We start from the raw sequence: 14452 nt of genomic DNA on the forward strand, positions 1-14452 counted from the left end.
CACACATTTGGATTTTCAGTGGCTCAGATTTCACCACCAGTAGGGAAGCAACAACGCTCCATCTCTGTGGCCCGGATTTCCCTTTTCCTTCTGCCAATTGGAATCTGCCGCCAGGTCAAAGGAAGATCCAGGTGTCCAGCAACAGCAATGTCATCAAGCAGGGTTAGCCAATCGCACAGGTACGTTCTCACAGTCAGCCAACCAGTCAGTTAACATCATGACGCCAAGTTTCACCTTTTAATTCTTACATTTTACAGATGGCAGAATAAATGATTGACACATGCACATAAGATTTAGGGAGAAGCTAAAAGATCATATACAATCAGAAAAATTTAAATTATATGGGATTTATCATAATTTAGAAATTTAGCATTCAACAGATAGAGTTTTCAGGATCATCGCAGGTGGCTTTCAGTAGTAATGAAATTAACACACAGTTACAAATCCATTTACAGCTCACTGAAAAAGATGTAGCTGTTTCAATGATTTTACGATTCTGAAAAAGAGTTATGCTGGACTCAAAATGCTAACTATGTTTCTCTTTCCATAGACATCTCTGCTGAGTTTTTCCAACAATTCCTGTTATTTTTAACTCAGGTCTCCAGCATCCATAGTTCTTTTTTCATTTATTCATTCACAGGATGAGGGCATTGCCGACCAAGCAGCATTTGTTGCCCGTCCCTAATTGCCCAGAGGGCAGTTCAAATTCAACCACATTGCTGTGGGTCTGGAGTCACATGTAGGCCAGACCAGGTAAGGATGGCAGTTTCCTTCCCTAAAGAGCATTAGTGAATCAGATGGGTTTTTTCCTGACAATTGACAATGGATTCATGGTCATCATTAGATTCTTAATTCCAGATATTTTATGGAATCTGCCATCTGCTGTGGCGGGATTTGAACCCAGGTCCCCAGGATGTTATCTGGCTCTCTGGATTAACAGTCCAGCAATAATACCACTAGGCCATTGCCTTCACCCTAGTGTCTAGATTCTGACTAAATGTGAGAACAAGTAATGGAAAGAAACAAGTTATGCACTCTGAAGAACTTGCTGAAAATCTTTCATCAAATGCCTAAAGTAGAAATGGCATTTTACAGCTTTCTTTTTTTTAAATTTAGTTTTGGATTTAATTCTGTACAGGTGAAGTTGCTTTCGTTAATACGATACTGTGATTTCAAGTGATTCTGCCAATAGTGTGGTGATGGGACACCATTAACTGCAAGCACAATTAATCAAGGCCATCATCAGTGCTTAACTGCTGCTGCAGTGGTCTGCAGTTGCTCCTCAAAGTAGAGAAGTTGGTCAACTTCAAAACAGTCACTTGGCTTGGCTCCCAACTTCTCCAGATGTCCCTTGACCTCTGCCTCTTTGATGCCATGCCTCCTTGCCACCTTCAGGTAATCGTAAACCCTTTGAAACACATCTGCTTCCAGTTTCTGAGTGGCTGCCCTAAAACACAAAATAAACACCAATTATTAAATTACTGAAGCCCCGGTGCCATGTGACAGGTGTTTACAGAGCAGACAGATGAAGAGATGTAAGAAGTTAAAATATTTAACCTCAACAGAAGGGGATGTATCAAGTGCACCCTGGATAAGGTAGACTGCCATACATCTCTTGGGAATGATCGTTTTCTTCAAAGCTCAGTGAAATCACTTGTGGACTCATCCTTCATCAAACAGAATGGCGAAGATTTCATAAAGAAGGAGGCCATTCAGCCCATTGTCACTTGCCCAGAGGAGTGCAGCTCCAACAATACTCAATGCAGAACAATGCAACTTGCTTCATTCGCACCACATCCACAAACAGTCACTCCCTCCACCATCAACACTCTGTAGCAACAGTGTGCACAAGCTATACCACTGCTACTTCATATTCTTTCATCACTAATTCATATCCACTCCCATATTACGATTCAGCCAACAAATCTTCATTGAAATTTGAAAGGTTTTTGGTAAGCATTTGCCAAAGTGTGACTTTCTTTAACCACAGACAATCCTAAGAGGTATGGAGTGCTATTGAGGAGAAATGCTATTCTGTGGAATTTCTGCTTCTCAGTGTTAGTTTATCAGTTAACACTGCTTGCTCGAAAAAAGTGCACTCATATAATGTTCAATTCACCTTTTAATCTTGTAAGATGAATTCTCCTACAGTAGCCTTTCAGTATTAACCTTTATCTTATTTACAGAGTAATTTGAATAATTTAAAATATCTCTGCTCTATTGCAACTTATCCATTAGCACTTATCCACTAGCTCTCCAGAAAATCACCCAAATCTCTTAGACAGCACCTTCCAAACTGATCACACTGCCACCTAGGCAGCAGATACACAGGAACACCACCACCTACATGTTCTCCCTCCAAGCTACACACCATCTTGACTTGGAAATATTTCGCCGTTCCTTCAGTGCCGTTGGGTCAATCTCCTGGAATTCTCTCTCTAACAACATTGTAGGTGTTCCTACACCAAATGGGCTGCAGAGGTTCAAGAAGGCAGCTCCCCACTGCCTTCTCCAGGGTAACTAGAGGCAGGCAATAAATGAGAGGTCCAGCACATGTTCTGCCCAGCCAGCAACACCCATGCTGCATGAATGAATCAGAAAGAAGTTAGTGTGTGTTGCCATGACAATTGTGATTTAGAATTCTTGTTTGTACATTGGAGAGACGGCTAGCCTTGTATCTGCTGATAGTACATTACCTGTAATGCAGGCACCTTATCTGCTGCCAGGCTGTGGGATGTTTTGCAAACTCTTCTGATAACACGATTATACATTATACAATCCTCTGTTAGTACATCTCTCAGCAGTAGAAACTATTCCCTTTCCTCACTGTCACACACATGACTGCTAAGATCACTGCTGCATCATTACTGCCTATCACTATCTTCTATCCATTCCTATTCTACTATGCACTCAACAAATCTGTATCAAAATGTGATTTGGATTACTTCCTGGTGTATCCAGGTAGTAATGGACTGACTCATGGCAAAAAGTCCTCATGTAACATCTTCTTCTGTTTCTTTCTTGAAAGGTCTTTGGTAAGTATTTGCCAAAGTGTGACTTTCTCTAAGCACAGGCAATCCAAAGAAGTCTACCTCAGCTTGAACAGAGGAACAAACTGTTAGTGTTAATCTAATCCACACGCCAGACCTCTCGCCAGCTGAGCTAATCAACCCCACCCTCTTAAACAGAAACAGAAGTTGCTGGAAAAGTTCAGCAGGTCTGGCAGCATCTGTGAAGGAAAAAATAGAGTTAACATTTCGGATCCGGTGACCCTCCCTCAGGACTTAACCCTCCCACCCTCTTAAACATTTGATGCAAATACGAGCTATGGCCTACAGCAACCTGCAATCTACAGGGAGACTCATAAATACTAAACTCAACAAGCCTCTGGGTAATGGAAATGTTTCAATCAGTCAGCTTCATTAGAGGTCAAATCCATCTCTTGCAATTACAATCACATCCTTGCGATAGCAACACTTCCTCATCACTGCCTCTTTTTTTCTCTTTTGAACTCAAAGAAAATGAGATGCTAATGGATAAGCTGCAATAGAAGAAAGATATTTTAAATTATTCAAATTACTCTGTAAATAAGATACAGGTTAATGTTGAAAGGCTGCTATTGTGGAATTTATCTTACAGGATTAAAATGTGAATTGATGATAATATGAATGTACATCTTTCGAGTAAGCAGTGCTAACAGATAAGCCAACACTGAGAAGCAGAAATTCCACAGAACAGCATTTCTGTTCAATAGTACTCCATGCAGATTCTAATGTTGTGTGGCTAGCAGCATTTCACAAGAACAGGGGTAAAGAGACACCAGATCCAACGGCACTGAGTTTTCACACTGGGTCTGCATAGCACATGGTGGTGTTGAACTAAAACCAGAGACTGCATACAAAAGGGATCAAAATGTTAGCCTGTAGAATTTTGTCTTGAAAGATCTGCACCTAGTGAAAGGAGTGGGAAATGACGGCTTTTCTCAATGGCACCTCAGGTTCAGATCAATGAATTTGGATTGGGTTGGAAGAATATTAACAACAAGAGATTGCTTGCTCAACATCAGTTCACTATTGTCTCGAGGAATTAAACCTTTTCTTTCTCATAAGTTAATACTGGCGAATCCTAATCGAACCTGCCATAAATAATTTGTAATATGTCGTTTTATTATTAAAGATCCTTGATCGAGATTTAAACATAGCTATAAAGGTTTTTACTACACTCACTGCAGCCATTTGCAACATTGGTTTTTAAGTTGTGTAATTTTGCACAATGTATAGATTGAAATAGGAATCCAAATCATGTTACAATTTTATTTTCCTGCAATAATTGTTTATAAAAAGTTTGTTGCTAACGTTGAACTCCCTCTCCACCCATTCCCAATCACTGATGAATCAACACCAATTCCAATCCTAATCCCAACTGCATTCAACTCCTGAACCCAGGAGGGGACACAGCCTTTAAAAATATCCACGATGTGCAGGAAGGGAGGTGGCTACTGTATATGTACCAGCTTATGGTTAGGGTAGTTTAGTGCTAACATCATCTTTCATTTACTTGAGTTAAGAACCTAATTGGTAAAGAAAACACTAATGAGTCTTAACAAGAAGATTAAAATAGGACACAGTTTATTGCATGAGAGCAATCATGTAGAAGTTATATTAGTAAGTTCAATATTGTTGGTAAAACAATCAGGAGTGCTGACTCCTCAAAGCCTGTCCACCATCTACAAGGCACAAGTCAGGAGTGTGATGGAATACTCCCCACTTACCCTGGATGGGTGCAGCTCCAACATCACTCAAGAAGCTTGACACCATCCAGGACGAAGCAGCCCGCTTGATTGGCACCACATCCACAAGCACCCACTCCCTCCACCACCGACGCTCAGTAGCAGCTGTGTGTACTATCTACAAGATGCACTGCAGAAATTCACCAAAGATCCTCAGACAGCACCTTCCAAACCCACAACCACTTCCATTTAGAAGGACAAGGGCAGCAGATACGTGGGAACACCACCCCCTTCAAGTTCCACTCCAAGCCACTCACCATCCTGACTTGGAAATATATCGCCGTTCCTTCACTGTCGCTGGGTCGAAATCCTGGAATTCCTTCCCTGATGGCATTGTGGGTCAACCCACAGCAAGAGGACTGCAGCAGTTCAAGAAGGCAGCTCACCACCACCTTCTCAAGGGCAACTAGGGATGGGCAAGAAATGCTGACCAGCCAGCGACGCCCAAATCCCACAAAATGAATAGAAAAAAAAAGATATAGGTCTTCACACACGAAGATCCTACTAGATTCTGCCTTTCTTCACTCAATCCTTATACATAAAAAAATCAAAGAACCCCTACAAGTAGGTCATTTGGCCCATCAAGTCCACATCAAAACTCCGAAGAGCATCCCACTCAGAACCCCCACTATCCCTGCATTTCTCATGGCTAATCCACCTAGTCTGCATATCTCTGGACTGTGGGAGGAAACCCATGCAGACACAGGGAGAATGTGCAAACTCCACACAGACAGTCACCTGAGGGTGGAATCGAACCCAAGTCCCTGGTGCTATGAAGCAGCAGTGCAAACCACTGTGCCACCCAATGAAATTATTAGATTGGACAGCGTTTATTGCAGCCTCTAATATTAACCCTTTCAGAACCATTACCTTACACAACGTTGGTGAGGAACTTTAAAGAGACAGAGGTGCCCAAAAAGCAATTTTCTTTGATGAGGTCTAAACACTTGGAGGCTTTCACTGGGGTCTCTATTGCCATTCAGACAAATGCACGGAATGTCCAATGCCTAATCCTGCCCAACACTCTACCACAGAGGGAGGTTCCAGAGAGCAACCTAAGAGCTGTCTATGGGCATGACAATAAGGAAAGGACAGCCACAGGCTATCCTAGTATGGGCAGGCAAACGGTGAGGAGAAGGGATCAAGATCAGGTGAGTAAGGCAGCGGCTGAGTAGATCCGTCCTGCTGCAGTGATCCTGGCTGACTTCAGCTACCATCACAAAGTCAACTTCAGCTCACCATGCTGCAAACATGTTACATGCCGCGCTGGGGGCTTTCCTCCAACCCACAGACCTAGGAGTTAAAGACAAGGATTTGCTGACAGGGCTGAACACAGACAGGAACACTCATTTCAATAGGTAGAGGCAGGAATGACAACCCTTGACACCGAGGCTGCATTCAATCAAGTGTGGCATCAAGGAGCCCTGGCAGAACTGGAATCAATGGACATCAGGGGACAAACTCTCTGCTGGTTGGAGTCATACCTGGCACATAGGGAGATGGCTATGGGTGTTGAACATCAGTCATCTCAGCTCCAGGACATCTCTACAGAAGTTCCTCAGGGTAAAGTCCTAGGCCTAATCATCTTCGGCTGCTTCATCAATGGCCTTCCCTCCATCATAAGGTCAGGAGTGGGGATGTTTGCCGACAATATTCAGCACCATTTGTGACTCCTCAGATACTGAAGCAGTCTGTGTTCAAATGCAACCAGATCGGGACAATATCCAGGCTTAGGCTGACAAGTGGCAAGTAACATTCATGCCACACAAATGCCAGGCTGTGACAATCTCCAATAAGAGACAATCTAACTACCATCCCCTAACTTCAATGGTGATCCCCCACTATCAACATCCTGGTGGGTTACCATTGACCAGAAACTCAACTGGACCCAACACATTAACACAGCGGCTACAAGAGCAGGTCAGAGGCTGGGAATACTGCAGCGAGTATCTCACCTCCTGACTCCTCAAAGCCTGTCCACCAACTACAAGGCACAAGTCAGGAGTGTGATGGAATACTCCCCATTTGCCTGGATGGGTGCAGCTCCAACAACACTCAAGGAGCTTGACACCATCCAGCAAAACGTAGCCCGCTTGATTGGCACCGCATCCACAAGCATTCACTCCCTCCACCACCGACGCTCAGTAGCAGCAGGGTGTACTATCTACAAGATGCACTGCAGAAATTCACCAAAGATCCTTAGACAGCACCTTCCAAACCCACGAGCACTTCCATCTAGAAGGACAAGGGCAGCAGATGCAAGTTCCCCTCCACTCACCATCCTGCCTTGGAAATACAATGCCGTTCCTTCAATGTCGCTGGGTCAAAATCCTGGAATTCCCTCCCTAGGGGCATTGTAGGTCAACCTACAGCATATGGACTGCAGTGGTTCACGAAGGCAGCTTGCCATCTCCTTCTTCAGGACAACTAGGGATGGGCAATAAATGCTGGCCAGCTAGCAATGCCCATATCCCATGAATGAATTAAACAGAGAAGAAACTGGAACCAAATCATAGCGTTGAGGGAGGAGGAATGGGCTATTCACTTTTTGCTAAATGATGAAACCTACTAATGGTGAACTGAAAAACAAGAATAAAAATATCCCTATTCATTCACTGCAGAGGAGAACAGAGCAGCAAACATATTTAATAAGACAATTTGCTCCTCATTATATAGATGTGATTGCTAATTTTTTAATATTGGGCCTGTGTGGAGCAAGAGAGATTTCATTTAGATTGGAAGGCAGTGCTTACTTCTGCCCATAATGTACGCAATCTGAAATCTATACATAGAATTGATTTTTTTTTTAATTGCATGTTTAAAAAGTATGGTCAAATCTAACTGAAGTGTAGGAAATTATCTGAGATTCACATGTAATTCTGTCAGTTCCGGTAACACTTAGCAAGTGCAATGCTGAGAGAATGTTTCCCCTCATGAGGGATGTTAAGATAAGGAGGTACAGTTTCTGAATGTAAGTCTCCCATTTAAGACAAAGATAAAGACAAATTTCTTCTCCTAGAGGGTCATTTGTTTTTAGAATTCTTTTGCACAGCGAGACTGGGTCACTGACTATATTCGAGGCTGAATTTGACACATTCTTGAAGCATAGGGAGGGCAAAAGTTATGCGGAACAAACAGGAAAGTAGAGTTTCCTGTGTTCTTAAGCTGACAACCAGGAGCAACAATAAATAAATAGACAGCTTATTCTTCTCGTGGACTAGAACAACTTTGACAACTTCAAGCGATAACTGATCAGCGCAACTGACTTGTGGCTCTCTTCATTTCATCAAGTTGTCAGTGGGATGGCAGCTAATCCAAACCCGCTCCTGCTACTGGAACCAAACAAAGAATTTCCTACAAAAACTTATTCTGTGAGCCACCTTGTCTGGCTGAGTGCCTCAATGGGCCTTGAGGCAAGAGTCAGGTGTGTGATATTTGTACAAATCAGCCATGCATACCAAAAGCTTGCTGCTTCATACAAAGCCATCACAATCAAAGACAAACGGATCATAGAATCCTAGAATCCTGACGATGTGGAAGCAGGCCATTCAGCCCATCAAGGCCACACCGACCTTCCAAAGAGCGTCCCACCCAATCCCCGATCCTATTCCTGTAACCCTGCATCTCCCATGGCTAATCCACCCAGCCTGCCCATCCCTGGGCACTATGGGAAATTTAGCATGGCCAATCCATCAACCTGCACATCTTTGGTCCGTGGGAGGAATCCCACACAGATACAGGGAGAATGTACAAACTTCCACACAGGCAGTCACTTGAGTTTGCACATTCTCTCTGTGTCTGCGTGGGTTTCTTCCCACAGATTCTATAATTAGGTGCTTGAAATATAGAAATACTCTGCATTGTAGATATAATGAGATTTGCTAGCATTTATAATCAGCTGTATGTACTTACTGCAGTGTGCAAATAAACGCACAAAGAAGTGGTTCTTAGTTTTATTGTGGACACTGTCTTCTGGAATTGTGATATAGTACTGATTGGAAGGTGATGCTGTGCAGTAAATCAGCTATTTATAGCCTGTTTCTCCTGTTCACTGTGAAACAGAGCATCATATTGTCTCAGGGCCAGTTTCTTCATATTGTATGGTCTCTTGTCAGTGAGTGAGAGAGTTGGATCGATAGGGTAAGACAATGAGAGGTGGGTAAAGGCTAGCAGGGAGCCAGCATCATGTCAGTTGGACTGAATAGCCTGTTTCTGTGCTGTTGACTCAATGCATTTTTAACAAAATTCTTTCTCACTGTCCATCCATTCACTGGCTCCCTGACTTAACACATATTGAATTAAAACCCCTTGTTCCCATCTTCAAACATGGCAATGCTTTGCTATAACCTTCCTTTGCTTCCTCCTCCAACGGGCCATTTAGCTAATGGTCCTGCAAGCCTGATCCTAGTCACTCTCTGCAGTCCTGCTGCAGTGTAGTACTGTCACTGGTTAGATTCTACCCAACATACTCTTCTCCCAATCCTTGCATTAACATAAGATTTACAAACTTCGACCATTTAGCACAAACAGTCCCTGTGAGTGTTTATGTTCCACATGAGCTTCCTTTCTTCAAATATTACCTAACATTGTAACCCTCTATTCCCATCTCCCTCATGTGTTTTTGCAGCTTTCCCTTAAATGTATGGGCTCTATTCACTTTGACCACAAACGTGGTTGCAGGTTCTATGTCCTTATCACCCACCTTTGGATAAGAAAGTTCCTTTGCTTTATCATTTCTACATGCAGCATGTTTCCCATCAGTTCTCCTGATTCATTATCCACTCTGTAAGCTGCCCTCTCACATGTGAGGCTTTGCAGGATGTTTCAGTGTAATCAAGACCCTCCAGACATAGAGTCATTGAGATGTATAGCACAGAAACAGGCCTTTCGGTCTAACCCGTCCATGCTGACCAGATGTTCTAAATTAATCTAGTCTCATTTGATAGCATTTGGCCCATCTCCCTCTAAACCCTTCCTATTCATACACCTATCCAGGTGCCTTTTAAATGCTGTAATTGTACCAGCCTCCCCCATCTCCTCTGGAAGCTCATTCCATTCATGCATCACTCTCTGTGTGAAAAAGTTGCCCCTTAGATCCCTTTTAAATCTTTCCCCTCTCACCTTGAACCTATGCCCTCTAGTTTTGGACTCCCCTACCATGGGGAAAAAGCCTTGGTGATTCACTGTATCGAAGCCCTTCATGATTTTATAAACTTTGATAAGGTCAACCCTCAGCCTCCATCGCTTCAGGGAAAATAATCTCCAACATCCAGGATGTCGGGAGTAACTGAATCTTAATGTTTTAACCGGGATAGGCACAAAACCCAGTTCTCAATTCCAAGTGGTCTCTATACAAGACCCTGGTGATTACAAAAAACATGTGCTGCTGGTGGTCTATGCACATCAGCATCTCTTGGCTTCTCTGTTGTCTCTGTCCTTGTCAAATTGCCTGTCTTAATGTCCATATTCCTCCAGCTCAGTCTTCAACTACCCAGGCCCCATATTCTAGATTACCTTTCCTTAAACCCTGTATCTCCTCACAGCCCACCTCTTTCAACAAGCTTTATGGTGTTCCCTCTCCCATACCACCCTTTGCAGCTTGACATCCAATTGTTTTATCTGATTATACCTCCATGCAATTGCCAACATTACAGGCAAGTTAGAGACAAGGGAACTGCAGATGCTGGAATCCAAGGTAGACAAACAGGAGGCTGGAAGAACAGAGTAAGCCAGGCAGCATCTGGAGAAAAGGAAAAGTCAGCTTTCTGGGTTTCACCCTAAAGAAGGGTAATACCCTAAACATTGACTTCTCCTTTCCCCCAATATGCATTTTAGGCAACTTGGTAAATTTGTTCTGGAGTTGGTGATAAATACTAGGGTTTGTGTAATCTGAAGAAAAACCAAAACAGTTCACTGTGGTGTTGATTGGTTCGATTATGTGAGTTTCTCTACAATTGATGTTCACTATGCTTGACTGGCTAATGCTGGGTGCGGACTCAGAGCTAATGTTAAGGGGCATATGGAAAGACCGAGAAACTGAGCTAGGATTTTAAAATATATTCTTTCATGCGATTGACCAGTATGTGTTGCCTATGGACAAGTGGCTTGATAGGGTCATTTCAGAAGGCAATTAAGAGTCAACCATATTACTGTGGGTGTGGAGTCACTTGTAGGCTGCAGGTTTCCTTCCCTAAAGTGGGGAGCACTGAAGGGCATTGGTGAACTGCACTTGGTGTTATGTTGATCAATGGTAGTTTCACGGTCACCATGATCATCAACGTTTATTCATGAAGAAAATGAGAAATTTTGAAGTGTCAAAGTGTCATAGAGTCATACAGCATGGAAACAGACCCTTCAGTCCAACTCGTCCATGCAGACCAGGTTTCCTAATCTGAACTCAAACCCTCCTGTCTCAGTGGAATCGTTGTGAATCTTCTCTGTACAGTTTCCAGTGTAATGACATCCTTCCTGCCGGGGTATGGGATTGGGGTGTCCAGAGCTGTACACAGTTCTTTAAAAGTGCCCTTACCAATGTTCTCTGCAGCCACGATATGATGTCCTAACTCCTATACTCAGCACTGTATTGCTCTGAGGCAAGTCAGATACAAAAAAAATCTACAGCAAACCGTGAAACACAACCCTCACCCTCTCGAACCTAACCGTCTCAAATTGAACAATCTCAAATGTTGTCGTATGTTATAGTTATCACTGGTGCCTAAAGCATGAACAATGGTCTTTTTCAGGAACTAAAATCAAAACTGGAGAATTGTTGTCAGACAATTTCTTAGATTTACTGGCATTGATCATGTAAACAATCTTCTATCGCTGTTTGATGTAACTGGCTGAAACTCACTGCGTGTTGATATCTATAAAAGATTAACAGTTATACGGCTGGGGTACACAAATCTCAGGTCTGACATAGCTTCGCGAAATCAAAACCAGCAGTTCGGTTTTGGGATAACAAGGTGTAGAGCTGGATGAACACAGCAGGCCAAGCAGCATCAGAGGAGCAGGAAGGCTGACGTTTCGGGCCTAGACCCTTCTTGGTCCTGGTCCTGGATGGGAACAGTTTGCAGAAAGAGCAGTGAGGTCATATTGAATATAAGAAAGGCCAAGTTGAACAGTTGACAGGCAGCACCTCAATTATTTTTGTCAGCAGTGAATTTTTCAAGAACGAAGAGTTTTAACGATGCAGCCTATCACTGATGTTGATTCAGATACCAATCAAAAAATGATCCTCACAAAGTAATTGCCAGGAGGTAATTTGAAAGTGTAAAATTTATTCAGGCAGCAAACAACCTTAGCAGTGATTTCCAATCAAGTCTTGCTGACTAATCTTTGATTGTTGTTTGGATTCTGACAATGATGATGATTAGGAATTAACAGGATTCTGTTACCGATTTCTCATAATATTAAAGGGTTATATACATTTGTATACAATTTCCGGCTTGTTGCAGCCTCCCAGCATTTAGGATACCTGTTACCTTCAGTAAATACTGCCCCTGGACACACCAGCAACCAGAAATAATGTCTCTCTATCCACCCTCTCTCGATAACATAAAAACTTCTATCAAATCACCCCTGAACTTTCTAATGGCATCCTACTTTGTGAGGTTGTTCTTGTGACTTAACAGGGGGCCAGGGATCATCCCATAAGGGTAAATCTACACTGAACGACTTGCAAAGCCAGTATTTTCTTCCTGCTCTGAGCGCTAGCAAATAGAACAGCTTGTCAATTGTAGTTCTCTCTCCAACTCAGTACAAAGGCAGGACCTGAATTTAACTCTATGCAAATGGAAAGGGTTTTCAACGAGTTAAAGCTTTGGTCTCTCCATCTTTCATCATCTATTCTGAATCCCCTCTGAATCTCCTGCCCCTTATCCTAAAATTATGCCCCCTCTTGTGATTGACCCCTCAACCAAGGGGAACAGCTGCTCTCTATTCACCCTGTCTGTACCCTTATAATCTTATACACCTCAATCATGTCCTCCCTCAGTCTTCTCTGCTCTAAAAAAAATCCAATCCTATACAGTCTCTCCTTATAGCTCAATTTCTCCATCGCAGGCAACATCCTGATGAACCTCCTCCATACCCTTGCTAATGCTATCACCTCCTTCCTGTAGAGAGGTGACGAGAACTACACACAGTACTTCAGCTGTAGCCTGACCAACCTTCTGCACAACTGTAACATCACTCTATAACATGTCTGATGAAAGCAAGTGTCCCATATGCCTTTTTAACTATCGTATTCATGTCCTCTGCTGACTTTGCGGATCTGTGAATAATTACCCCATGATCCCTCTGTTCCTCTAAGCTACCCAATGTCCTGCCATTCATTAAATACTCCTCATCTTGCTTCTTCTTCCACAGTACATCACCTCACACTTATCAGTGTTAAATACCATCAGCCACTGGTCTGCCCATCTGATCAATCCATCTATATCTCTCCTGTGAGGACCACTGAGATCCGTGTGGAGCAATGATTTCCCAAACCAGAAGCCAATACTGCGATCCATGTTGGCACATCGTACACAAAATATCAAAGTGGCTGTGTGCAGTTTGGAGATAACATTGTTTGGGAGTGTGACCGGGAAACTAATTTGGATTGACCCTCGGGGTATGGACCATGGACATTATGCAACACCTCGACACATCAGAGTTGACTTGCCAACCAATCAGCACCCATTTCTCATGCAATATAGGTTGGTGCTCCCTTTCAACTTTGGCATTCTTATAAGTGTACTGATGAGTGCAAGAAGAAAAGCTTTGACAGTGTGTCTGTTTTTCACTAAAATCCCTGCCCGGCAAGTTTAAGGAGGATCGGGATGCAGCAGGATTGAGAACTGGAGATTAGAGTTTAAGAACTCACGCAAACAATTTTACTTTCACTGACCTAGGGAGCTGAGAGCTAAGGGATAGTCAGATGACCTGGACTTTCCATTGGCTGGATAGTTGTTTTTGAAATACCACTTATTGATGTTTAACAAATACATTAATAATGGGATAATTAGCCATATCCTTGCTGTCTCATTCCACTCCTTACTGATATCAGCTTGCTCATTCAAAATAGGCTTTCAAAGATAGCATGGGTAATTATACTCACTGCTGCTAATGAGAAACAACCCAATTATATCAGCCATTTCTGAAGAAGGGTCTAAGCCCGAAATGTCAGCCTTCCTGCTCCTCTGATGCTGCTTGGCCTGCTGTGTTCATCCAGCTCTACACCTTGTTATCTCAGATTCTCCAGCATCTGCAGTTCCTGCTATCTCTGAGCCAATTATATTTTAAATTTTAGAATGTCAGCCTGCCTTTTTCATTACCTAGCGAGAAATTCAGGCATGTAACTCAAAATTTCTCTTTGTAAATCACTTTTAATAATGGTCATCCAAAGTTAAGCACATCTCAGGAACAGCTCAGGCTAACGTTTCACCTTTATAATACGAGTCAAGCAATTACATTTGAGAATGAAAGCATTCCACAAAAGATAACTGATCATAATTTGGAACAAAAAGGGACTTGCTAGGTGCTACATGACACCTGGAGTTCACTTTGTAACACTCTAACCTTATACTGACAAAATTATGGATTCAAGTCCCATCCTAGAGCATGACGCACACAGTCTAGTCTGACAGCACAAGACTGAGGAAGTGCTGTGTTCCGGAT

General features: G+C 42.8%; 1 protein-coding gene across 1 annotated transcript in view; it reads right to left on the reverse strand.

The window, feature by feature from the left end:
- Positions 1–224: 224 nt before the first annotated feature.
- Positions 225–14452, reverse strand: part of LOC109917121 (serine/threonine-protein kinase Nek11-like) — a 30568-nt gene continuing 16340 nt past the window's right edge. Inside the window, exon 2 of the mRNA XM_020516905.2 lies at positions 225–1447. Coding sequence (XP_020372494.1) covers positions 1243–1447 — 205 coding nt within the window. The 3' untranslated portion in view covers positions 225–1242. The remainder of the gene's footprint in view (positions 1448–14452) is intronic.

The sequence above is a fragment of the Rhincodon typus genome, chromosome 2 (genome assembly GCF_021869965.1).
Source record: "Rhincodon typus isolate 14 chromosome 2, sRhiTyp1.1, whole genome shotgun sequence".
Lineage (NCBI taxonomy): Eukaryota > Metazoa > Chordata > Chondrichthyes > Orectolobiformes > Rhincodontidae > Rhincodon > Rhincodon typus.